General features: G+C 43.9%; 1 protein-coding gene and 1 long non-coding RNA gene across 4 annotated transcripts in view; both read left to right on the top strand.

Annotated features, from left to right (window-relative positions):
• TRIO (trio Rho guanine nucleotide exchange factor) overlaps nucleotides 1-27,284 on the top strand; it is a 259,897-nt gene that overhangs the window by 82,906 nt on the left and 149,707 nt on the right. For all 3 annotated transcript variants that reach the window (XM_066585716.1, XM_066585718.1, XM_066585717.1), the window contains exons 10-12: nucleotides 2,611-2,733; nucleotides 11,473-11,664; nucleotides 16,195-16,364. In XM_066585716.1, coding sequence (XP_066441813.1) covers nucleotides 2,611-2,733; nucleotides 11,473-11,664; nucleotides 16,195-16,364 — 485 coding nt within the window. The remainder of the gene's footprint in view (nucleotides 1-2,610; nucleotides 2,734-11,472; nucleotides 11,665-16,194; nucleotides 16,365-27,284) is intronic.
• On the top strand, nucleotides 16,371-22,056 carry LOC136587178 (uncharacterized). The gene is made up of 4 exons (XR_010787429.1): nucleotides 16,371-19,309; nucleotides 19,867-19,963; nucleotides 20,050-20,161; nucleotides 21,741-22,056. It is a non-coding gene; the product is annotated as an uncharacterized lncRNA (long non-coding RNA).

The following is a 27,284-nucleotide window of genomic DNA, read 5'->3' as shown; positions in this document are numbered from 1 at the left end:
AGCAATGTCAATGGAAAAATAAAAAAGGTGGGGAAGGCAAAACATGAAAATAATTAGAAAAATCTCTGGTCTTGAAGGGGTTTAAGGTTTCACCATAGTCCACTAGACCTGTGCTTAGGGGCAAATCTGACGACTATGATAATTGTCTGTCTTTGGAATTTCACATCTGTGGCAGGAAGTTAAAGCCTCCATGCCTGCTTGTATCACATGTTGTATCCAAGCTAGAGGAGGTACAACAGAGTATTGGAGCCTCTATGCCCGCCAGTATGGCATCATGTCTTCAAGCTAGAGGCACAGGGTATTAGAGCCTACCTCTGAAGTTCTTTCCGCCATAAAGGATCCTTTTGCTCTGATATCACATATACTAATGTTACACTCGGAGGTATAAGGGTCCAGGCTGAATTTTTTCACCTCAGTAGTTTCTGAGGGATTCTGACAGAATTTGATGTCAAGCTCCTTACTTTTAGCAAACACTTCCTAGAGATGGGCAGTACTTGATAACCGACAATAGAATGCAAATTAAAGGGAAGTGAGACTCTTGGGGACCAGCACGGGGGACCGGGGACTTTCCAGCATTAAAATGTAATTTTAGTTGCGTGCACATGCGGACTTGGTCCATCACAGTTATGGGGAGTTTGGGTGTTTATATATGTTTTGCATTGTTTATAGAAAATGATATAATAAAAATACACAAAGCATTTCTACGCCCAATGCCCATGTGTCTTCCGTGCAGGAGATCCTCAGATCTAGAAGCCCATAGGGATGCATTAGCATCCGCAGGGCAATTTAATGCATGCGGATGTGATTTATTTATTTTTTTCTTGGCGTGCAGATCGCATGCGCGGGAAGAAATTGCAGCATGCTCCATTCTTCTGTGGATCCCGTAGGGACGGCTTCCATTGAAGTCAATGGAAGCAGTCATATCCGCGGCACAGCTGTCACTGTGGCTGTGCCGCGGATCCGTGGGAGAGCAGGAGATTTTTTTTAAAAAGGGAGAGAGCGTGGCACACCGCCGGCGTGCCGAGCACATCCCCTGGATATTAGAAGCTACATCCCTCCACAACGGAGGAGAGCCCCGCAGCATCCGGACAGGTGAGCAAAGTGTCATTTTCTTTGCCTCATGTCTGCGGGCACGGGTGGAAACTGCCTTGGGATTCCACACTCAAAATCCGTGCTTGCCCGTGGACATGAGGCCTTAAAGTAAATTTAAAGATTTGCACTCTTGCTTATCACATTACCTGTCATATTAATAACAGTTGTTTGAAAAGTTAGTGTCCAGTTTAATCAAAGGGTTCCTAACCTGTAATAAAGCACAATCACCATCAAATTAGTGTCACAAAACCGTGGTACTGCTTGCCTAAGCTGCATTAGAATAGCAACACAGCCCTATTTGTTTCAGGTATTAGGGCAGTATGTCTCCACCAGAAGTATTGGTGGAGACCTGGGATGGCAGGGGTGGGACGCACACACCTGCTGATTGGCTGCCGGACACACACCTTCACAGACCCACACCAGCTCCTCCAGTTGGAGACATACTACAGGCACAACACACTAGCTATCCTCACCACCCAGGAGCCGACATGGGATGAGAACGTCCACAGCAGCCGCTGCTGGCCCTGAACTCTCTCGAGGCGGCAGTAGGGCGGCTACCCAGCCGGTAGACCTGACGGGCATTCAGGTGGAAGGAGAGAGTTGTCGTGACGCCTGAGGCACAGGGATCGTCCGCAGCATTCTGACAGCTCGTTGACGGCGGCTGTCAGGAAGGAGGTGTGCAGCCGTTGCCAGCCAGGAGACTCTTCTCGATTGGCTGACAGCGGAGTCCACCTATGGCTGAGTGTGAGGAGTGCTGTGAACTCGCACACTGCTAGTCAGCGGCTCCCGGAGCTGCAGGGAGCCCAGTACACCGAGCTGCTGCTGCTGCTGTCACCTGGATGAGAAAGGGCGATGACTGTAGCAGCTGTCCCTAAGTACACCCTCACTGTGGGAGACATGTCCTCCTCCTCACAGGGGTAGGTAAGCTGGGAGCTGTAGTAGTAGAGCCGTCAGGATGCTGTGCACTTGTGAAGGTGTGTGTCTGGCAAGTCATTTAGCAGCTTTGGGCGGTCCCTATAATTCACCCTGCTAACCCACGTCTCCACCATATACTTTTGGTGGAGACATACCACACTAATGCCTTTATTTAATGAAGTTGTATCGCAAATTCTTACATTGCTCTTGGTTAAGAATATCCTGGCTAATTTTTTTTTTTCTAGACCTTGCTGGCATCCCAGCAGTTGGACTTCTGCCTTTTAGACTTCTGCTGTCGGCATATCTCTTTATTTTCTTTTTATCTCATCTGTTTTTGGTTTTTTTTTTTTGTAGGAAAATCCCTTAAAAATTCATAAGTCTTTTGACTGAACATCCTTATTTGTATTTACATTGGTATTTATATATGTGAAATAGTAGTAGTACTGTAGTTTTCTATTCTAAACTGCCCTGACTAGTAACAACTAGTAGAGAGATGATGAGCTTCAGGTGCCCAGAGCTCAACATCTGTCACATTATACTATACAATATATTTTACACATCAGTATAATACAATCTATCAACATAATTTCTTCTTCTTTACAGGTACTGGATTGGATTGAAAACCATGGAGAAGCCTTCCTTAGTAAACACACGGGTGTAGGGAAGTCCCTTCACAGAGCAAGAGCATTACAAAAACGTCATGAAGATTTTGAGGAGGTTGCACAGGTGAGAAGCGTTTACTTTGGTGATTTTTTTTCTCCTATTCGTTATGTAGCTAACCCCCCAGTATATATGTCAGCTAGTGTTGCCTTACTACTTTAATCTTTTCTATCGTGTTTTATGGTGGGTTCCACAGCAAGAATAAATGGATTCACATACACAGCCCAAATGTTGATAAAGTTTACTTTAAGTGATAAAAGTAGATGAAAATGCAAGTTATTCAAAGACGTCAAGAAAGATCATCAAAAGATACACTACCTGTATATCCTCTTTGTATCGGCAAGGTGCAAAAAAGCAACACATTATACTTGGCATTCATCTCGGGTGGGTTTCAGGCAAAATCAATCTGGGGAAGGGAGTCACTTTTGAAGCCCAGAGTCCGATGGCAGACTTCCAGCATCATCCCATGGTGGACTCCAACCTCTTTGTCTGCAGTGACCTGTAAGCCTTGGATGATGATGATGATGCGGTCTTTACTAAATGATCCTATGTCATTTTATATACAGTGTCAAGTGTTGCAAAGAAGTTTTACTTCAGCTTAAAGGGGTTCTGACACAAATAAATTTTTTTATGCTTTAGCAGCCATTGTTCCCTGGTCTGCCTAATGGACACAGGGAACCCATGGTTTAATGGCTGCTAAAGCATAAAAATCTTATACTTACCCTTTCTTCTGTTGTCAGCAGCGGGGTCATCCTCTTCTTCCTGCACGAGCCGCGCCGCTCCGAGATCGCGCGCATGCGCAGTGGAGAGGTGCCCTCTGACAGGAGTCAGGACGGGCCGCGTCTCCACTGCGCATGCGCAGAATCTCGGAGTTCAACAGGACGGACGGGCCGCCCACAGCAAGCACGGCTTGTGACGTGCTTGCTGTGGGCGGCCCGTCCGTTCACCTCGGAAGTGCCTGACGGACGGAGCAGAGCAGGAAGCGGTCTTTTTGACCGCTCCTGCTCTGCTTTTACAAGGCACAGAAGAAGATGCCGGCTGGAGGGGACATGCCTGGCGATCGGGCCAGGCAAGGTGAGTAAAAAAATTTTTTTATGTCAGAACCCCTTTAAATAAGTGTATGCACAGCCAAATTAACATCATAAGGGATGTTCTATACTATCAACTTGCACTAGGTGTGAGATATAGACTTTCCAAGCTATGAGCATATTAAGTTTTTGTTTGGAATTTAAAGGCATCACAGTCAAAAATAATCTTCCTTCCATACACACATGTAAAACTCCTGGCTTCTCATTACTGACTAACTCAGATGTACTTGGGGTTATTTGTTCAGTTTCCGGTCTATTTCGCAGTCTGTCTGATGAAATTACATGGACCTTACCCTAAAAACTGACTAAAGGGGGGCACAGGCACTCCTGTCAATTACTGATGTTCACACAGCTCCTGTCACAGTTATAGTAGAGTAAATCGCAGCTTGTACCCCTGACTGTAAACTTATGGATTGCAGCTTGTCTAGAAGAATATAAAGCGTAATGACTAATCTTCCACCCTCCTCCCTCAGCAGGCAGAAATGGTACAGCTTCTAACTAAAGCTGTGCCGATTCATTAGGGGATTGATGTGAAAGTGAAATCAAAAGTTTCACCCCAGAGATGTGGCACCAAGCATACATTTCTGCCAAGGCGCATGGGGCTACGCCTAATACAGGAAGAGCAAATGCCCTTACATGCCAAGATGGAGAAATATTTTTTTTTTTTCAAAAAAAAATGTAGCTTTTTTGACTACATTGTTGCACACAGAGTGTTGGAAATGGACCTAGATAAAGTCTCAACTCAACTGGGACAGAGAAAGTAGGCCTTAAATGTGTTTTCTGGGCAAACCCTGACTGTGGGCCGGGCGGTCAGCTCATCGTTGGTCATCCCGAGCAGCAGGTCCCCCACAATTAAGCATTGATGACCTACTCTGAGGACAGGGCATCAATAGTTTTTCCATGGAAAACCCCTTTAATGCCCTTCAAAGATTTTCTGATTTTGCTTATACTTTATCTGGAACTATTGCCAAACGGTTGCACCACTCACGCCCTCATCTGGAAAGGACCTGTAACTGTATAGAATTATAGAATTGGAAGGGACCTCTAGGATCATCTGCTTCAACCCCCCTGCCTGATCCAGGTTTCACTAAATCATCCTAGACAGATCCAGCCTCTGTTTGAAGACTTCCATTGAAGGAGAAATCTCCTCCTGTGGCAACCTGTTCCACTCATTGATCCTCCTCACTGTTAATATCTAATCTGTGTCTCCTCCCTTTCAGTTTCATCCGATTGCTTCTAGTCTTTCCTTGTGCAGATGAGAATAGGGCTGATCCCTCTGCACTGTGACAGCCCTTCAGATATTTGTAGACAGCTATTAAGTCTCCTCTCAGCCTTCTCTTCTACAAGCTAAACATTCCCAGATCCTTTAACCGTTCCTCATAGGACATGATTTGCAGACTGCTCACAATCTTGGTAACTCTTCTCTAAACTTGCTCTAGTCTGTCTGTCTTTTTGAAATTGGGGTGCCATGAACTGGACACAGTATTCCAGATGAGGCCTGACTTAAGGAAGAGGGATATGGATTTTGAATAGGGATAGGGATATTCAATTGCAGAGTTTTTCAGTCACCTTCCCTGTCTTTGGCAGTTTCCTTCAGATTTTCCACAGTCATGTTCGTGTCAACTTTAATTATGTCTAGCCAGTGTGTTCTGCATTGCACTGTGCCCAAGGCTGATTCTTCATTTGATTTCAGGCCCCCATTCGCCACTGCAGTCCATCTTGGATCCAAGGAAAGTGAAATCTTGGACTGATTCACTTTCTGATTGTCGATTTTTATGTGTAGTACAACATTGCTTGTTAGCAGCTTTTGTTTTCTTAATATTGAGATACAGTCCCTTGCATTCGCTTTCTTCTTTGACTCCTCAAATTAGGTATTCAAGATCCTTTTCATTTTCTGCAAGTAGAGTGGTAATCAGCATATCAAAGATTGAAGGAGGAGAAGTAGATAGGGGTAATGACCTCACGTGATCTAGACTCTATGCTTCTCTTAATACATCCTAGAATTGTATTTGCCTTTTTTGCTGCTGTATCACAATGTTGACTCATGTTCAGTCTGTGATATTTTAGTATACCCGTCTTTTTCACATGTGCTGCTGCTTAGCCCAGTTCTTCCAATTGTGTATGTGCTTATTTCATTTTACTTGCCCCGATATAGTGCTTTGCATTTCTCCTTGTTAAATACCATTCTGTTAGTCACCGCCCATTGTTCAAGCTTGTCTAGATCTTTTTGAATCCTCTCTCTCCTCTAGTGTTAGCTATCCCTCTTAGCTTTGTGTCGTTGGCAAATTTGACCAGTTTCCCCTTAATTCCCTCTTCCAGATCATTTACATAAATGTTGAACAGCACTGGGCCCAGGACAGAGCCTTGTGGTACCCCACTTGATACATTCTTCCACTTGGATGGATACTACTATACAGGTGCCGGAGCACAGAAGTGTGCTAAAGTATATTTTATGGCTCCTAATTATTGTGTGTAGATAGAGCACACTACACAGGTGGGATTGAGGGAGTTCCTTTTTGTATTACATGCAGCTTACTTTTATAGACATTAGAAATAGGATATATGATGCTTCTGACATGCACAGTAATCATCTGACATTTACAATAATATACATTTATGTGGGTATAAGTTCTATCACGTACACAAAATAATATGAAAACAGATAAAAGATGCAGAAAGCGCCTCAGGGTTTCTTCAGCTGGTTTACCTCTACACAAAACACATCCTCTGATAAGAGGGAGAGCTGCAAAAACACAAGGGGGTTCTCTATCAAGAGAAACTCCCACAGAGAAAAGAAATGCAGAAAAACATCAGTGAAAAATTCTTGCGCTCCTGGATTGTATAGAAAAAAACCAAAAAGCAATATCAGGAATCAAGTGAAAGTACGGCACTTATCAGGAGGGGGGTATGACCAGCAGATGTGTTGACTCCAATGTAACAAGATGGTATCCAAAACGCTTTAGAATGGATTCTGGACCTGTAGACCATCTACTAAAATCAAAAAATGAATTCTTCCTTACTGATTACTTTATAAATGGATGTGAGATTGATACAAGATAGAAATATAAAGCAGTTATTTGTTTGCATGTCGCTTACTCTAGCAGTCCCCCCTTTTGCAGCTGTTTTGCTCATAACACTCAGTCCAGTATTGGCATGGTCTCCATTTTTAATACTAAAACTAAACCTTATATCTTTAATTACTACTAACACAAAACATCTTTCAAAATCTGTGCTTGAGAAGGAAAGGGGGGGGGGAGAGGCGGTAAACATCAAAACCGCTACATGTTGGTCTGACCGATGCAGGAATATAAGTGCTTCGGAATACAGAGGTCTTTCTTTCTGTAGGTGTCTTTCTGCTTCTCGTATCTTCATTCTTCAGCTCTTTATAAATTCCACTGCTGACATGTCGTTTTGTACACCATTTGTTGCCCAAGGTCTTCAGGGAGATGCTTTTATGTTTAACCCTCCTTTTGCTTTTCTTCAGCTGGCGGTTGGTGTCCTTCAAACTGTTCAATGTGGTTCAATCTGATGACGGGTTAGTCCAAAGAAAAATGTTAGTTCTTCAGGATTAGTTGGGTCGATAGAGCAAACAGACAGATGTCCCAATGTCCTGGCATAAATAACTCCGTTCATGAGTTTACTCAGTCCAAATGAACAAAAGTAATAACTCGGTCCGTGGTAAATTAGAAGAAATTGGGATTGTATTCCTGGGTCTTATGGTGTTACTTTCCTCCACCGAGACAAATTTTTGTGTGTCAATCCAACATACACTTGTGAAAATGATCATATAGAATATCACTCTAGGAAAATGACCATTCAATCCCCCACCACCCTATGGGCCCAATGCTAACCCTAGAGTCATGCACTTTATGGGTGTAGATATGGAATGAGGGAAACTTGACGTAAGCATTATATTATCTTTAAGGAGTAACAGTACATAGGAGATTTTAAGAAAAACTGTTGATTCTTTTTATACCACCGTGATGATACACTGCATTAAAAAAAAGTAAATAAAAACTGCGTATATGACCAAACATAAGAATATTATCTGAAACATAGCCTAAATAATTCCCATGAACCATCCTCCAATTGCCTTTAACCAATTTGTGGGATTAAACATAGAAAATGTATCATTACTCCCCGAGTCCTTACTGATTATTTTGTAAATGGATATGAGATGTCCGACTGAAATGTAAAGCCATTATTTGTTGGCATATTGATTGCTCTATCACAGACCTTCATCATCTCAAGTCCTCCATCATCCACATTCAAACACTTGCTTCTGAAGGTCCGCGCCTTTTCTGTTGATGCACTACCAGCAGTTTGAAAGAAGCCCTCAGTGACCGAGGCTGGCCATAAACTTTGGGCCTCTGGAGGAACGGCACCTTCTCCTTGGAGGAGCCAAATATCTGGGAACAATGTCTAACAAGCAAAACATTATTTTTTGCCACTAATTTGCTTACAGACTGAATCCTTCTCATCAGAACGGGCACCTGTCTTAGTTAACTGCAGAGATGAATCATAGAGCTAGGATTAATTCTCTTGTTCCTTATTAATCAACTTCTGCTTTATGAAAGTGAGTAGACGTCCTTTATTTAGAACATGAGATGTCACGTTCTCGTGCCGCAGGGAATGCCTCACCAACTCCCTTGCCAAAGCCTAAGAAAATTCTGATTTATGTAGGGGTATGGAGCTTTTTTATTCACAATTTTTTTTTTTAAATTATTCCCAATTAGTTTAGTTTTTTTTTTTTGGTGGGGTGTGTGCGGCTGTTCAGTTTATAAGTAAAAAATGATAGGTGATAAATGGATTCTAAGTATTGGAATACATTGGTGAACTATATTGTAAATGCATCGCTCCTGTGATTTGACATGGTACTTATGTGTTGTCATTGTAATACATTGGGCGAGGACCCTCTGTGCCACTAACGGATTTGGTTTTGAGCTACTCCTTAAAGGGGTTGTCCCGCGCCGAAACGGGTTTTGTTTTTTTTCAATAGGCCCCCCGTTCGGCGCGAGACAAATCCGATGCAGGGGTAAAAAAAAAAAACGGATAGTACTTACCCGAATCCCCGCGCTGCGGCGACTTCTTACTTACCTTGCTAAGATGGCCGCCGGGATCTTCACCCACGATGCACCGCAGGTCTTCTCCCATGGTGCACCGTGGGCTCTGTGCGTTCCATTGCCGATTCCAGCCTCCTGATTGGCTGGAATCGGCACACGTGACGGGGCGGAGCTACGAGGACCAGCTCTCCGGCACGAGCGGCCCCATTCAGAAGGGAGAAGACCGGACTGCGCAAGCGCGTCTAATCGGGAGATTAGACGCTGAAATTAGACGGCACCATGGAAACGAGGACGCTAGCAACGGAGCAGGTAAGTGAATAACTTCTGTATGGCTCATAATTAATGCACGATGTATATTACAAAGTGCATTAATATGGCCATACAGAAGTGTATACCCCCACTTGCTTTCGCGGGACAACCCCTTTAATGCTGCTTTAGGAGTTCCTTGGTCTTCACCCTTTAATCCCTTTTAGAAGGATCTGGGATTTTCTGCAGGGAACCTCCAGGTGACATTCCCAGGCCAGGAGTCTCATTACAGAGAGATCTTACTCAGTCAGGTCAAAAGGCTTCGGTGTGCTACCACCATATAGTCGCTGGGGCCGGGGCAGGGAGCTGTCGTACAAGCAATAAATTAGCCTGGAGATCAGAGCAAACTGCAATCGGGCAACTCAAAGTCCAAGAACAAGCCAAGATCATGAAAGCTGGCATACATGCAAGGATCAAAGCAGAGTAGACAGCAGACATCGGAAACCCCATCACTTGGAGCCCTGAGGCGACTATGACAATCCTTTTTTTTTGCTTTTCGCTTATGTGTTTACGTTAAAGTGTGGCCGTGTCCGAAGTTGAATAAATTGCAGTATAAGCAATAAATGTTGATACAAGATGAAAAAAACAACTTTTAATATCCTGTTACATCCCGGGCAGCTCCAGCTCTGATTCTCTTGTTTTTTGTGTTTTTTTTTTTTGTATTGAAACATTTCTAGCAAGTATTGTAATAACTTTTTGGGGGGGGGGGGGGGGGCACACGATAAGATTTACATTGTGGAATCCATGATCGCTGTCTGCACGGAAGATCTGTAGTTAAACGCGGGCGTTAAAAGACATGTATTTGGGGTTTTTTGGGTTTTTTGTGTGGTTACATTCGTGCGTATGAATTGTGTGAGCTGAAGTAAAATTGTGGGGTGCTCTATTTTAGCGCTGATTCTGCACGGATGGCCCCCATTGAAGTCAATAAATGCGAGTGTTCTGTTGCCCTGGCGCAATTAGCATTGTGTGTAAGTGGTGGAAACACTCGCAACTTCCGAGGAAAATAAGTAGGAATGCCGGCTGGGGATGGGAAGGGGGGAGAGATCTTTCTTCCAAGCGGACGAGTTACTGCAAATATGCGTACATCCACGCGTAAAAACGCTGACATTTTCCGAGGGAATGATTAAGAGCTGCATCTCTGTAAGAAAGGCAATCTCAAATGAACGGTGGCGGGAAACACATTTTAGAATAATACACGGAGCAATTTACGGGTTTGACAAACCGCAGAATCTAAATGGCCCAACAAGGCTGCAAGCTTGTCCTAGATGTAGCTTGCCTAAATCTGATTTCTTACATGGCATCTGGCAATGCCCGTAGATAAGTAGATACTGGGTTGAGATTCAAAAATTGGTGCAAGACATAGGGGGTCAGAACCTGCAGTTAACACCACGTATTTATACTTCACCAATTACCAGAACAAACATAAAAGGTTAATATGACCCATACCATACTTCTGATCAGCAAGAATTGCCTTCTGAACAACTGGCTGCTACCCAAACCCCCGGGAATAAGCGAGGTCTTGCAACAGTTAAAACACCTCCTGAAAATGGAAAGAACTGAAATTGAGCGATGTGTGGAATCTCAAGCCCCTAAATTTTTTGGAAAGGGGAGGGAGTTCATGGAAACATTTCTTAGCCACGAGGAAATTATGGAATGTATGGCACAGTTCACCAACACTACTTGGTATCATAATCATGGCATGGACAGATGAGGAATATTAGAAGTAACGTGACTGACCGTAGAAAGGAAGAAGCCGCTAGGGGGATAAAAAGCGGGATATTGATACTTTAGTTGATTGTTATAGATTTAGTATATAATGTTGCTTAATAAGATGGATATGTGAGGGAGGGGGGAAGTGGGGAATAAAATGTTTGGAAGAAATATAGAGGAACGAGAAATAATCATTTTTACATATACTACAGAGATTGCTCAGTATTGATATACAATCAAACACCGCAATTTACGTGTAAAACAACATAAGCTGTAAGGTTTTCTTTGTGGATTCTACTTATAATATGCCTATGTATGTATTTTATGAAAATTTCAATAAAAACGAGTTATTTTAAAAAACGCTCGCATTTGCGATCATTCACAACTACTTTCCCCGAATGATCGCAGGTCTTCCAGTGCAGAATTCCACAAGCAGAATCTGCCCCGTTGACGTGAGCCGGCCGTAGGCAGCCGATTTCATTTTCAATGTTTGTTGTGATAATTTTGTCTAGTCTTTTAAAGAAATGGACCTTCCTGTCGGAGCCGCCCCACGTGCTCTCTGCAGACACTCCCTCTGCTGCATGCTCTTCATGATGATCCTTTTTCTTATGTTGTGTGTTCATTTTTATTTGTTTCAGAATACCTATACAAATGCAGATAAGTTATTGGAAGCTGCAGAACAGTTGGCACAAACAGGGGAGTGTGATCCGGAAGAAATTTATCAGGCAGCACATCAGCTAGAAGACCGAATTCAAGATTTTGTTAGACGTGTTGAACAGCGAAAAGTTTTGTTAGATATGTCCGTTTCACTTCATTCACATGTTAAGGAGGTAAGTCTAACCTTTTTACTGATGGGGTTTTCTGGAGTGTTTGTACTTTTGTGAACTAGGATTTTTTTCTTGCAATTCTGATCAGTCAGTATTATCCAACTTGTGCCATGTATACAGTCCCTGGACAGTCCATACTGCGGTACGAGATGTTAGCATGTCACACATTTGGAAGCCCAGATCTTGCATCTAAAGGAGCAGCTTGCAACACTGAGATCCATTGGCAACTTTGAGAGGAGTTTTCTGATCTCTGAGCAGGCACTAGCTGGAGTAGATGTGGGGCTGGATAGTAGTTTGGGAGTGCAGGATTCAGTGGCCATGGTACACATTGGCAGCAAAGTCTGAGGCAGATCGAAGTTCCTTGAAAACGATTTCAGGGAACTAGGATGTAAGCTCAGGTTGAGGACCTCTACAGTAGAATTTTTTGAAATACTACCTGTACCATGTGCAACACCCGAAATGCAGCAGGAGATTGAGGAGGTAAGCATGTAGCTCCAGGGTTGGTGCAGGAAGAAGGGATTTTGGTTCCTGGAGAACTGAGCTGACTTTGCTATCAGCTACAGGTTCTATCGTAGGGATGAGCTGCATCTTAATGGGGAGGGGGCAGCTTTGCTGGGGGAGAATATGGCTAGAAAGTTGGAGTGTTTAAACTAGGGACTGGGGGAGGGCAATCAGGGAGACAGAATCCAGTGTTTCTCAACTCCAGTCCTCAGGACCCCCCAACAGGTCAGGTTTTCAGGATTTCCTCAGTATTGCACAGGTGATGTAATTATTGTCAGCGCCTCAGACATTGCCACAGGTGTTCTTACTATAGGAGATCCTGAAAACATGACCTGTTGGGGGGTCCTGAGCACTGGAGTTGAGAAACACTGGAATAGACAGTGACCTGGGAATAAGTAATGAAAATGGGGGTGGAGTGACAGGAGGGGTTAATGCAGTTAGAACTGGCAGAATAGTTAGTAGTGATACACATGATCTAAAAAATAACCCAAACCTTTTAAACTGTGTGGTTACTAATGCTAGAAGTCTGACAAATAATGGTACTAATGCTAGACGACTGACCAATATGGTTGAGACCTGGTTGGATGAAAGCTGTGAGTGAGCAGTAAACTCATAGGGTTACAGTCTGTTCGGAAGAGATCGTAAAAAACAAAGGGAAGGTGTTTGTCTTTATGTAAAATGCTGTTTAAAGCCCACATTACAGGAAGATATATGGGAGGGAGATGAACATGTGGAGTGTGTATGGAGGGAAAACAATAATAAAATCCTCATAGGGGTTTTCTATAGGCCACAAAATATAACCGAAGCCACAAAAATCTATTGCTTAGGCAAATCGATGAAGACACAAATCACAGTGAGGTAATTATTATGGGAGACTTGAACTATCTATATATAAACTGGGAAGCCGAAACCTGTGGATCTCATAAAGATAACAAGTTTCTGTTAAAAACTAAAGATAATTACCTTACCTAACTTGTGCAGGACATGACTAGAGGGACGGCCATTATGGACTTAATTTTAACCAAGAGACTTGACGAAATAACAGGGGTGCAGGTGTGGGGGCACCTGGGAAATTGTGACCATAATATACATTTCCAATTGTCTTGCAAAAGGGAGTTTTATCAGGGAGCACCAAAAATACTAAACTTTAGGAAGGCAAAGTTCGATTAGCTTAGAGCTGCCCTTAACCTTATTGAGGTCTCTATCACACAGACTTATTTGTGCATGCAATACAGAGTCAATAAGCATCTTTTCCTTACGCATTTTACTATTACAACGAATTATGAAACACTCTATTTTCCTGCGTATTTTCTGAGAAAACAAGGGGATCTGCTATCTTGGACCTAATTCTTACCAACAGGGAGAGAATGGTTGAGGAAGTAAGGGTGGCTGGGACCTTAGGAGGCAGTGATCATGATATCCTTGAATTTTGGATAAGAAGGGGAAGAAGACCTGAGAAGACTCAGACCTCAAGGTTGGATTTCAAAAAGGCAGATTTCAATGAACTCAGAAAAAGGGTAGGAATAGAGATGAGCGAACCTACTCGGCCGCGCCCCTTTTTCGCCCGAGTACCGCGATTTTCGAGTACTTCCGTACTCGGGCGAAAAGATTCGGGGGGCGCCGTGGGTGAGTGGGGGGTTGCAGCGGGGAGTGGGGGGGGGAGAGAGAGAGAGAGGGCTCCCCCCTGTTCCCCGCTGCTACCCCCCGCGCCGGCGCCTCCCGAATCTTTTCACCTGAGTACTGAAGTACTCGAAAATCACAGTGCTCGATTGAGTAATTTACTCAACGAGTAGGTTCGCTCATCTCTAGGTAGGAAGCTTCCGATGGCTGGATGATGTTAAGGACAGAAATGTCCAAGAAGGTTGGGAAATATTGCCAAAGGAGATTCTCAAAGCACAACCATTAACAATCCCTAAAAGAAGGAAGAATGGGAGGCATGTAAAGAGACCAGGATGGATGAACACAGAACTTACACACATACTAAAAAGGAAAAAATATATGGAAAGGGTGGGGATATCTGAAGAATATGTGGTCTGCAGAAACTGTAGAGTCAATGTCAGAAATGCTAAAGCTAATATTGAATTGAGGCTTGCAAGAGAGGCCAAAAACAATTTAAAAAAAAAATGATTTGAGGGGTCAAAAGCGAAGAAAAGCCAAAGATTCTATCTGATGTTTACAAGATGAAAATGGTGAATTGGTTGAAAATCCTCTTGAGAAGGCTGAACTTTAAGATTCCTATTTTGTATCGGTTTTCTCTCAGAAAGTAGATGGAACATCAACTGATCTTTTCTGTGCTATTGGGGGAATAAAATAATGCAGACTAAATGCAGAATAAAAGGAAAGTCATATGTATTCCACTATGTTACCAACACAAACTACAGGACATCCCACAAGAAATGAGCCATTGCACAACCATGTCGATGAAAAAATAAAAAAGCTGTTGCGCAAAGAGGATGGCAGCAGAAAACGTTCTTAAAAAATTAAATATTTTTGACAAAAAATAATACAAGTATTATTATTATTAAAAAAAAAACTGGTATCGTAATAATCATACTGACCCAAAGAACAAAATTATAATGTCATTTTTGTTGGAGTTTGTGTACTATAGAAACAAGACGCACTGAAAGAAGGCGGAATATAATTTTTTCCCCCCATTTCTCTCCACTTACAATTTTTTTGTGTTTTTTCAGTACATTATATGGCACATTAAATTAGCACCATTGAAAAATACAACTCGTCCCGCAAAAAACAACTCTCATACAGCGACGGCGATGGATAAATAAAGGAGTTACGTTTGTTTGGGTTTTTTTAAAGGGGGGAGGGAAAAAATAAAATGGAAAAACTAAAAAAAGCTTCATCACTAAGGGGTTAAATTGAAGTTCAAAATGTAAGCTGTTCACACATGACTGTTTCTACTAAACTATAGCAGTGGAACTTTTGAGAGAGTAGTAAACCCAATATAAACCTTTGTGGTGATTGTACGCCTAGTTTACAGCCATGATCACTTTCATACAACTTGGCTGTACAAAGTTTGAATGAAAGTTTGTGTTTACTACAGAGTGAAAGAAGAATCATTCACTTAGTAACCACCTTATTGAATTAAAGTTCAGTTTGTCTCTATCTGCAAGCGAAGATGTTACATGATTACCACTGTGTTATAAAGTGATGACAAACTGCTAGGATACGCCATCACTTTATGATTAGTTGGACTAATCTCTGCGATCTCCACCCATCCTATGCATGAATGGGCTTCAAGTTAATTTATTGTTCCTTCCTTTCCTTGCACAGGGGAGAGTGGGGGAAAAACGAATGTACTATTGTCTTTTTGGTATTGTTTTCACAGCATTCATTGTACAGTATAAATGACCTCAATTCTTATACATGTCGTTAAGATTATGTGTATTTACCCTATATCAAAATCCCTCAAAAAGAGACTAATACCTGACCCCGTAGAGCAGCCCACAGTGACAATGAGTCCTCAACCACTGCTGTACAATCTCTGGAAAACACATTTTATTTCTAAGTCTAAACGCCAAAAATGTTCAGAATTGGCTGGATTTAATGATGGACATTTTTTTTTACAAGGACAACGCCTTTAAAGCCTTATGGGCCGATTACACACAACGGTTTTCGTTAAAAAACCATTCAAACAAACTAATTTGAGCGATAATCAACTAGTGTAAATGCAGAAGAATCACTAACTATACGTTCACTTGTCGTTATCACTGACTTTCAGTCATAACAAACGATCCCTGGATCGCTGGCCCCTCGTTACGTGTAAACGCTTAGCGGTAAGTCTTTCTGTCATTAGCGCTCTCCAGTTGGCGCTCAGGCAGTCGTTTAGACAATTGGTGTCCCGTATAAGAGGAGGATCAGGCTTTTCCACCTTCAGACAGTAATCTGGTAAACTTAGAGAAACATTATTGGATGATCTATAAAGTCTAATGCAACATAATTGTCGTCATAATTCAAAAACCAAAAAACATTGTTTCATTTAGAAGAAAAATCTATTTGAATGTCTTCCATTTGCAGTTGTGGACCTGGATGGAGGATTTACAGAAGGAGCTCCTGGATGACGTCTATGCCGAGTCGGTGGAGGCCGTTCAGGACCTGATAAAGAGGTTCGGGCAGCAACAGCAAACTACGCTCCAGTTTACAGTCAATATAATTAAAGAGGGCGAAGATCTGATCCAGCAGTTGAGGTAAATAGGAAGCTTTCGTATTCTAATCTGCATTCCTGAGTCGTAGTACTCTTATCGTATTCTAGTCAATACAAGGCAAACGCTGCAACACAAAATATTTACAATGTCTGTATATAAAATGTGTGCCCGACTACAAAGGTTTAAATTACATTGTGTAGAAACAAAACGGAGAGCTTACAGCTGCGGGCCTGGACAAGCCGAGATGACTACGTTTGTACCCTGTGCTTCTAAGACATGGCACCTCCTGGCCACGGGAAGCGCTGTGTAGTGTCTAAGGGTCCTTTTAATCGGCACAAGACATCGAGCGAGCGAACGAATTGTGTGCTTTCAAGGAATGACTGTTTACTTGTGTAAATCCTCAATTCCATGTCCTGTCATTTCACTTGGTCGCTCGTTTCTGTCATGGCTAGTCTTTAGACTGAGCGATTAATTTCTCAGGTGGGTGTGGAAATGGGCGAATCAAGCTGCAAGTACGTGCCCATATGTGCCAATATGTGATTGTGTGTTGGTAGAGCAAAAGTTGGTTCTAACATGCCCACAGTGCTCCACTACTGGCTGTTAAAGCATCCGATGATGGTGGGAGGTACATCGTGACGTGCGCCACAGGAACGACATAAAGACCTCAAGGAATCGTGCACTATTCCGATCGCCTGGAGAGCGCTGCATGATGCGGCCGTCTGCGAGATGTTTCTTTTTGCTACTTAGAGGAATCCTTCAGCTTCTGCACAAGACAGTGAGGATTACGTCATTCGATCACTTCCAGGGAATATTCATCAGAGTGAAGGGTTCAAACTATGGGTGAGTTTTCTCGCTTGTACGTTGTGTCTTGATCTCTTTATAGCCCCAGTGTTATAACCTCTTCGTAGTGGCGAATAGACATGTCAAAGAATACCTTGATGTAGCTAGCAATAATATCTCGCAGGCAGAAGCGCCATGTGGCTTTACCTAGCAGTTTGTACTGGTGAATAGAGAGCCACATGGCGCCGGCACCTATGCTTGCTACTGTGACATGCCTGTATACTGCCATGGAATGCACCCCATTTGGTCCATCTAGTCCGCGCTACTCCCAGTTTTATGAATTGTAAGCAAAACAAGTTGCAAGCAAAAATGCCTGACAGGTGACAGCGCGACATTGCTTTATCCGGGCGTACCTAATTGCAAATGGAGAGGCACGTGGCGGTGGCACCTTGGAGGCATTTTTGCTCGCTGCTTCAAGGTGCTACGTCGACATGTTCCCCACAACGGAGAGTACGCCGTTCGGTTGTTGTGGACCTTGTTACTGCTAGTTTTAATTCATAAAGGAAGCAAATTATCCCTTAAAATTGCCCTGAGCGCACTGGCACCCCTTGGACGTATAGCTCCATCTTATGACTGGGTTAACGGCCTCCCATTGACTACAATGGGGAACTGTTCGCTTTTCACGGAGCAAATTGGCATTTTGCTGCAATTACCGGACAATAGAGCACTGCCTGCAGCGTTATTGCGTCTTGTTGGTTGGCAAAAATCGACGACGAATGTTCCAAACTCGATGTGAACAGACCCTAAATGGCGGGGGGTTGGATTGTAGGGTTTCATACTGATATTTCATAGACCTGTGATACATCACGGTATTTCACGTGTGTTCCATCTCCTTGCTCTTGTTTCCATAGTGAAGTCATGGAGTGCGAGGAGTTCCTTAAGAACGTCATCGAAGTGTACCGCTCTCGTCCCTGCTTGTGGAAAGTAAGAAGCCGGAGTGCAGCAATCGCTTGAAGAAGGCAGAAGTTTTTATGAAGTTGATACGTTTTACAAAAACATTTCCAGAACACAGAACATCAATGTGAGATTTGTCAAGGCGAAAATTCAAAACCCGCGGACTGCTGATAAGAAGGAACTGAACAAGCTGGAGAGCAGCAAACGATCTTGGGCTAGTGTGGATGAAGTTTACACCCGGAGACTCGTAAAAGCCAAGAGGTTGTAGTACTACAAAGACCAGGAGGTCTTGCGTTCTTCGCAATGAGTACTAAATACTGCTGAAGATGTCACACCGCAGTAGTGACTGCACAGACGGACCCCCTTGGACACAGTGATGGAGAGACAAGTCATCACCCCAGATCAAACTGCCACAGCAACCCCTACCTATGTGTGACCAGCATCTCAACATACCTTCCAACCCACGGAAGAGCCAGCGATGCTACGCAGAGACATAGGGAAGCATTTCAAACGGCCAAGCTACTACTTGGAAGCCCACCTAACGAGTGTGACCACATTGGACGGAACGTTTCTTGCAAATTCTCGTTGGTCATTCCTTCGTGACGTGCGTTGGATCATTGCACTTGTTCATTCACAGCTGTAGATTTTCATACAACTTTTGTGTGAAAAAATGCAGCAATTCCCATTGTGTTGTGTTCTAAGCAGTGAAATATCCCAGAAGCCTGCGTGTCTGCTGCATTTTTATGGAAGACATCAGTTGGATTGCGTGTTGTGCGCATGTGAATGCGCGCATATGTCCTCACGTAAAAACCCACTGATGGGATGAAATACGCTGGCCCGTGAATGCTGGGTGTACAATATGGCTGTGAATGAGCCCCTGATTATTCTTCACTACATATTTCCTGTGAGTCATTAATGGATTCAACCGTCTTTTGCTATGATGTGGCGGACGGATCGCCGCGCCGTGCGCTTTTTTTTGTCTAAGGGGAGAGATTACTTTGCTGAATTAAGTTTGCAACAGGAGGAGAACGGCACCACATCAGACAGTCAGCCATGAGCCTCGGGGCATCACCACTGAGATGCCAGGAGACAATGGGCCAGTATGACTATAACGTGTGAAGCGAGCTCTACCGGCGCACGAATCCCAGGAAGGAACGGATCATAAGGAAGGTTATGTGGGTGCTGGCGCCATCCGCAGCAAGGAGCAGCTCCACATGAAGTGAGGCTGCCGGAGATCTGCCGCAGACGTGGAGGTAGGCACTGGTGGAGTGTTGTGTACAGAACAGTGGCCGCTGTGCACATGTTTTGGCGAACGTTCCCCCCCCCCCGCCTGCGCATATGCTAATCTGGTGAACGGTTTTCCGATTCTGTGCACAGATTAAACAGAGTTGCCTTTCCATGAGCGTGCCTTCAGCAAAGGGCTTTTTGTTTCTGCAAACCTAAATCAACAAATGTTCGTTCATGGGTGACACAAGGGTTGCCATGTGGGGATACAAAGCTGTATCGAGCAGCGAGCGCTGCGCACATATTATGGGTTTGTTTTTTGTTTTTTTTTTAAATCGGCTTTTTTTTATTTAGATTTTTTTTTAAATTATGCCTGTGTAATTTTGGCAGTGCTTGTTTAGTTTGGGCACCGGGGTTAGTATGGGGTTGCAGGTTTCCTCTAGATTTTGTCAAGTTCCCGTCCATTGGTATGAAGTCTGCGGCTGTGGGGGTAATATGTGCTATTCACTGTCTATTTGCAGCAGTTTGTGCACCTTTTTTGTGTGATAATGGTAATGCTCTTTTCCGTTTTGCTTTTTGGCTATAGGTGAACAGCGCTGGCACCGAGGGTAGGGTCATCTCATACGAGAGGCCACAACATCCCCCCCCCCCCCCCACCTGGGCCATCTGGGAGGAACCCCATTGTAGGTAGAAGCATAGAACGATGGGTAATTGCCTTGCTCCCTATTGCTGCCCTGAATGATTTTGTTGACCTGTTTTCTCCTTGCAGTGGAAGGACCAGTTTTTGCAGATGTGGAAGCCATCTTCTACCTGGAGCCATTGTGGTCCCCACAACCCCTAGTGGAGGAGCGCAATGTGGTGGTTGTAGTGGAGGAGACTAGGTAAGTGCAAAAGTCTGCATCTCCCTTAAGACTGGCTTCAGATGAGCGGATTGTCAGTTGAGCCTCCATTCACTAAGCGATGCTCATTCCTGAGTGAAAGCACAGGAACAATTACCGCTGGGACGGCCTGTTGGAAATCCGCTCCCGAAAGGTTGTCCTGTGCAAAAGGCCCTAACGTGTTTGTAATACAGGTCCGTGTTACAGACACGTCACCAATGACCTCTCAGCAGAAAACTGCCAACCAAATGCAGAGCTAAAATACTCTCATCTGAAACTGGCTTAAAAATTCCCTATTTGTGGTTTTCACGTGCGCGCCATTTTTGGAGCAAAAACACATTGGTTGCTTTTCCCATTGTTCCAAAAAACACAAACGGTAAGGCTCGTGTTTCTGCACTAATTGGAAATCAGTGGGGGGGGGGAGGATCCATTTACTTGGATTCCTCTGAACGCAAGTAACAGCTCACCATAGTAAGCGGGCCAATCATGGTTCAGCTTCTTGCTGGGATCAGAAGGATCATTCAAGCGTGCAGCGAATGAACAGCCAAGGCCATTAGTTCGGCTAAGGTTCTTCATCCACTTTCTGTACGCATAAAAGCTGAACGATGACTTACTTCTGTAAACATGTATGACTGGCTGCTTCCAGCCCTTTTACACGGGACGACCCGTCGGGCGCAAATGCCAGAAGACCATCCTAGTCACCACCATTCCTGAGTGTCTACACAGGAGCGATCATCATTAGTAAATAGAGGCACTCCTTCCATCCGAAGGGAGAAAGGCAGTCTTTCACACGAGCCAGTTTTTTTAGAGGTTTTGAAGAATGTGTAAACTGAATGAAGAATGATTTTATTGTTCGTCTCTCTCGGTGTCTGCTTACACTGAATGATATATCTGCACGTGTGAAAAGGCCCGACTGACTGGAGGAGGGCGAGCGGAAGCCATCTATGATCTGCTGCAGCCCCATTCACTCCTGTAGAAGCACTTCAATTTCAAAAGAGCGTGTCCCTGTTAAGTTGGAGTGCGGACAAGTGACTGCTTTCAGCCTGCTCTGTGCATGTCCTCTCGCCTAGAGATACATGGGAGAGCGCAAGCCCAGAACGGCCTGATAAGAGGCGCTACTTATCTGCACTCCAACATCACAGGGACACAGCACAGGAAGGGGGGGATGCCGAGAGTATGAAACGGCACTCCCCGTTCCCTGACCGTTGGCAGCCCAATACGTAGTTTATGGGGCTCAAAGGTGCCCGTGATGCCTACAGGTGCTCATAACCTTTGAGCACCATACATTAAGGGGCTCATAGGTCAGGGAACGAGGAGCACGGTTTCATACTTGTCACTTCCTCTGTTCCTGTGCAATGAATGTACAATATTATAACATATTTATTAAGAGAGTATTAAAGACAACAGGCTGACCTTGTTAATAAACTCTGTGAATAAATAACAATGTGTCATGGCATTGTACTTCATTGCATAGGAATCGGGGGTGCGATTATAAAACGGTGCTCGCCCCTGACATTTAAACCCTGTAAGAAGAGCGAGTATGGTGAGAACAGACTACTGATGCTTCTTATTTCTCCCGCAGTGGTGCAGGAGGCCAGGAATCTTGGAGGCCATCAGGCGCTACACGTCTAAGTTCTGCAGCATGCAAAAGCCAGGCTACAGCAGCGGCCAGAGGAGGACCTTCACGCTACGTCTGAAGTCGCTCCACTGCCTTAGTGGCTGGTACCAAGCATCCTGTGCAGCGACTGTATACGTTGGCTGATGATCCGTTCCTTCCCAGAAGATGGATGCTGATAGAGCCCATCTAGCATTTTGTAATCCTGCAGGGCCGTCAGCTGGACTAGAATGTACCTAAAAACTGTTACATTTTTGAAAAGTTATTTGGTGTATTTTTTTGTAAAACATTTAAAACAGCTTGCATTTGTGTCATGTATTTTATTTATTGTGGGGTTTTGCGAGCATGCAGAACACAAGGAGTGGGCATATGGGTTTAAAGATACCAGTGTTGTATAGACGACATCTCATTCCAGACTGCCATAACTCTGCATCAACGCGGCTGCAATATTCTCTATATTGCTCACCAGAGTGAATGGCCTCACAGCCACGCTGACCCTGAAGGGGCTGGAGGGGTATGATCCCCGGAGCTTCTGAACGCCACTCTCCATAGTTGATCTGCAGGGTGTCCACATTTGTTAACAAGCATGGCAGGCAGGCAGTATGACAGCGTATCACGACGTTGTAAGACATTGTGCAACACCCCAGGCCAACGGTAGCGTGTCTTTTTTTTTTTTTCTTGGAAACTGATTGTGGTGTGAAAAATGCAAAATCGGTTATCCATAATGCCAAAAGTAGTGTTCACCACTTGCCTGGTTCTCGACAGCCGATAATTTTAACATCCTCCTTTCAGGATCCAAGAGTCATTGCAGAAATATCTGCTAAAACTTTTCTGTCGATGTAAAATTGTAATGTAGCATTTGTCTCTACATTGCCTGGTGGAGCTGGTCTGTCTGTTTGCAGAAGCTCCATGAATTTGGCGTGCTCCAAAACACCAGCGTTCAATATTTGGCTGTTTGGCCAACATCTATAATCAGAAATTCGTAGTTGGCATTCACAAGGGCCATCAAGATTATACTAAAGTAGCCCTTGGAATTCTAGTGGTATGATCCTGAGATCGCAGAGATTCCAATATGAAGTTGTGGCAGTCCTCTAACAATCATCCGCTCCTCCACCGTCTTTAGAAGCTCTTGAAAACGAGAAAAAAAATTGGTTACAAGAATGACGCACAAAAGCTCATATGGGGGAAACATTTAGCAGCCGTTCTCAGACACTTTCTGTTAGGCTTTGTTCACACAGGGCGAATATTCCCTCAGGAAAGCAGAACTTACAGGCAACCGAATGAAGTAGTTACATGTGCAAGTATTCCCTGAAGTAGCAAACAAAAACGTCCCGCAGGTGGCAGTGCCACGTGGCTCTCCATGCCCCATTATGGATGCTTTGACAGTCATGTGGCACTGCTGCCTGCAAGACTTTTTTGTTCACTACTTTAAGGGATGCTACACTTTCTTTGAAATCAATCGAGTACTAAGGAACATAATGACCGAATGGAACCTACAGAACTTTCTGTAGCAACAAACTGACATGTCGAAGTATCGCTCTAAGTAGCAAAAATGTCTCAGGTGCCAGAGCCACATGGCTCTCTATTCACCATTGCGGATACTTTGATAGTCGCGTGGCACTGCCACTTGTGACACATTTTGAGTGCTATTTTAAGGGGTAGTACGTCATATTTGTCTGCTGCAACAGGGAGGTACGGTAATAGTATACAGGACGGATGGGGATCAAGTAACAGAGCATACAAGCAAGCAAACTCTCCTTTATAGTTAGAAGCGCTCACTTCTGTCAATATTCCCTCACATAAATAGCCAGTACTTGCAGGCGACTAAATGAAGTAATCCTCGTTATGAGAAGCGGTATGGCTCGAAGTGGCCATAAGAAACAATAGTGTCACATGGCGCTCTACAGTGACCAGTGAACAGATTATCCTTCGGCTGTTCGCCATGTTTACACTGAACGATTATCATTCATTTTTCAAACAATCGTTCTGTGAAAAGGCCCTTTAGACTACTGATGCTTACCAGTGCAGTGTACATCAGGTCATCAGAAACGCACTTTGGCCATCTTTGTACTGGACCGGCGTGTCGCTTTAGAAGTGGAGAACAAAAAGTAAACTAAACCCCATACCTATATATTTTTGGAAGTAGACCCCTGGCATGTTCAGGCACTCCTTCGTCTCAAAGAACTGAATACATAATTGAATTGCGTGCCAGACTTCAGAGTCTCTTGGCCGTTACACATGATATCTCTTTCTGAAGAATGAATATGTAATTTTGCGCTTGTGACGACCGGACTCGGGCATTTTTGGCCACACAAATTAAGAGGCTTAAATGAAAGGAAGAAAATTGATATTTTTTTTAGGTTCCAGTGGGCGGAGGATCACTCATCCCCAAGAAACCTCCAATGCATTTGCCTCATCTCACTCCTCTTTATAAGACAACACTCCAATCAACCTCAAAAGAAAGGAATGTTAAACTTTCTTTAGAGCAATAATCTTCGCTTGTCGCCCGACCAATTCACCTCCCCCCCGCCCCCCCGCACCGATGTCTTTGTGTGAAGACTGAGATCCGGGTCCAGGTGGTTTTTCTAATGGTTACTATAAGAAATACTCTTCCCTTTTGGCCCTGTATCTGTGTTTAACAACAATGTCCCCTTCCCATCGTCGCCTCACCCCAACCTGCCAAAGAAGCCTTCTCTCCAGTTTATTTTCGTCCCATTTCCTTATCCTGTTGCTAAGAATCTTGGCCTAAGTGTTTCCCTTTTTTTTACACTCCCTATTGGCCCTCGGCAGGGCTCTCCTCTATCGCCTCTTATTTTTACTCTCCTTATGGAATCTCTAGCTGAACAGATAAGAATTAATAAAGGTTTTAAAGGAATTAAATTGGAACATCAGGAACACAAAATAGGACTCTACGCTGATGATATCTTGGCACTAATGGATTCTTATCTTTTTCTTCAAAATAGGCCCAATCAGTATTTTTTGATTTTGGGAAAATCTCATATTATAAGATAAATAACACAAAATCTCAATAGCTTAGTGTTGTGATCGATTATAAAACTAGGCCGTATTTAACTAAATCCATTGCCGTATGTAAGACCAAAAAAGACACGTCCATCTAGTTTAGACTCCTTAACTGTGTTAAACCTCATTTTCCATCCCCGCAATTTATCCAGATTATCTTGCAATCTCCTTGCGTCCTCTCTTGTGTTAATATCTTACATAGTTTTACCGACCGCGGATGGATGGAAGGCTGTGTCAACCTTGGGCCGGCTACCTGAACCACTGGGGATTGAACTCGCAACCTTCAGGTTGTGAGGGAGCGTTTGGCATACTGTTGCCTTAACACTCTGCGCCACACAAAGGCCACCGTAATACAAAGAATAGGGTCCAAAACCGACCCCTGTGGTATCCCACTAGTAACAGTGACACCTGCCAATTCTGCCTACTGTGGTACCACACTAGTAACTGTGACCTTCTCCAATACTGCCTACTATGGTACCACACTGGTAACAGTGACCCAATCAGAGTATGTACCATTTATAACCCCCCTCTGATGTCTATCTCTGACCAGTTACTTACCCCCTTACCCACATTCTCACCCAGACCAGGCATTCTCATTTTATATACCAACCTTTTATGCAGCACAGTATCACACGCTTTGGAAAAGTCCAGATACACAAGATCCAGTAACTCCCCGGTAAAGTCCAGAACTTACCTCCCTATAGAAGCTGATGAGGTTGGTTTGACAGCAGTGATCTCACATAAACCAATGCTGATATGGAGTTATACAGCTTTTTTTTTCTTCTTACTGGATCAGACACCCCTTGGTGGTCAGAGGGCATGTTGTGCTTCTGCTGTGCTAATCGGGTAATGGCATCCCCTCATCTGCCAACTTTACAATCTCCTAGTTCAGGACTAGCCTCCCTGGACTTCCTCCCATATCCCTTCTCCTGTCACCCAGCTAGCTGCCGGCTCATCCTGCGCTCCCAAGCTACTATCTAGCCCCACATCTACCCCAGCGAGTGCCTGCTCAGTGAGCAGCAAGCTCCTTTCCATCTTGTCAGTGGGTCTCGGTGTTACAAGCTTTTAGCCACGTCAGAGGATCGGTAAGTGTTTCCCATTGTTGTCAATGGGACACCTATCATCGCACGCTGGGCCATGTATTTCACTGACCCATTGTTTTCAGAGAACCGCAAACAGATAGGACATGCAGAGATTTTTTCCCCCCCCCGGGTTCATATTCATGCAAGATTTGTGTGTCTAAAATGGCACAAATCTCACATCAGTTTCTCACCCGTGGGAAGGAGGCCTAAAAGATCTAAAAACGCGGAAGCAGAAAAATTAGTGAAAACCAAGATTTGGGTCGGTCTCCAAAGTTTTGTCCACAACTTCATATGTGACACAGAAAAGCAAAAGACACAAAAATAAAATAAAAGCCTCGTCAAGTACAACATTGAAAACAATGGCAGGACGCAATCAATGGCACTCACTATTGTGTTTGTTACCTGTGATTGAGTCCTTAGTCTCCATCTCATCAGTGATCACATGACTTTCATTAAGCTATCAATGGTCGCTTTCATGCCTAAAAGAGCCAGTTTCATTGCCTCTTGCTTGCTCACAGTGGCAAAGACCAGATCGCTGTCTGAGCCCAGAACTGCTATTATCACGAAGCGCAAGCGGTCTGAAGGTACCCGTACACCGGAGGACCAGCCCACAATCTTAGACCTAGTCGTTCGGTTGGAGGCGGAGGTGCCGAGGATCCTTCCAGACATCCACCTCTATTCACAGTGGACGGGAGTCACTCAAAGATTGGGGGGCTCCTCCTTACACCGACCGACAGTCGCTTGCTCTTTAGTTCTGCTAAAAACCATGTAACAAAATGTGCAGTTTTTTACACAGTCCTTGTTGGTGGCCGCGTGCGCACGGGACAATTATCACCCGGAGGCGCTGTTCCCAGTGCTTACTTGGGTGCAAATCTCCTGCATAAGATAATTTGGGTGACAATCGCCCTTGTACCCTTAAGAGGATTCAAGACTACCTCCAAACACGTTGGAATGCCAGCTGTAAGAGTTTGAAATGTTATCAGAAGGTTTGCTTCTTGGTAACATTTATAAATTAGGATAACACTTGATAAACTAATGAGAAAATCTTACAAAATTTGGTTCAAAATGTGAAAAAAAACCAAACACTTAAAACCTCCAACGACTGTCCACTGAGCTGGAGCCATCTGGAATGGGCAAAGGCCGAGGAGAACACCGCTGCTTAGAGGAAGGTATAGAAAAAAAACAACTGACTGTAGACAAACCACAATCCTGGTAAAATCTGGGCTTTTAGAGCCAAAGGTGTAAAGTCTAGGTCGGAATCAACCAATCGGCAGGATAATGACCCGAAGTGCACAATAAGGGTAAAGGAAAGGGAAAAAATGGGCTGTTTTAGATTGGCGGGCAGCGAGTCATGATCTCGATGCAGCTGAAAAACTTTAGTGGGATCTGAAATCTGCTACTTGGAAAA

This window comes from Eleutherodactylus coqui, chromosome 12, assembly GCF_035609145.1.
Source record: "Eleutherodactylus coqui strain aEleCoq1 chromosome 12, aEleCoq1.hap1, whole genome shotgun sequence".
Classification (NCBI taxonomy): Eukaryota; Metazoa; Chordata; class Amphibia; order Anura; family Eleutherodactylidae; genus Eleutherodactylus; species Eleutherodactylus coqui.
The sequence above is the reverse complement of the archived record's forward strand: the minus strand, read 5'-3'. Positions and strand labels throughout refer to the sequence as shown.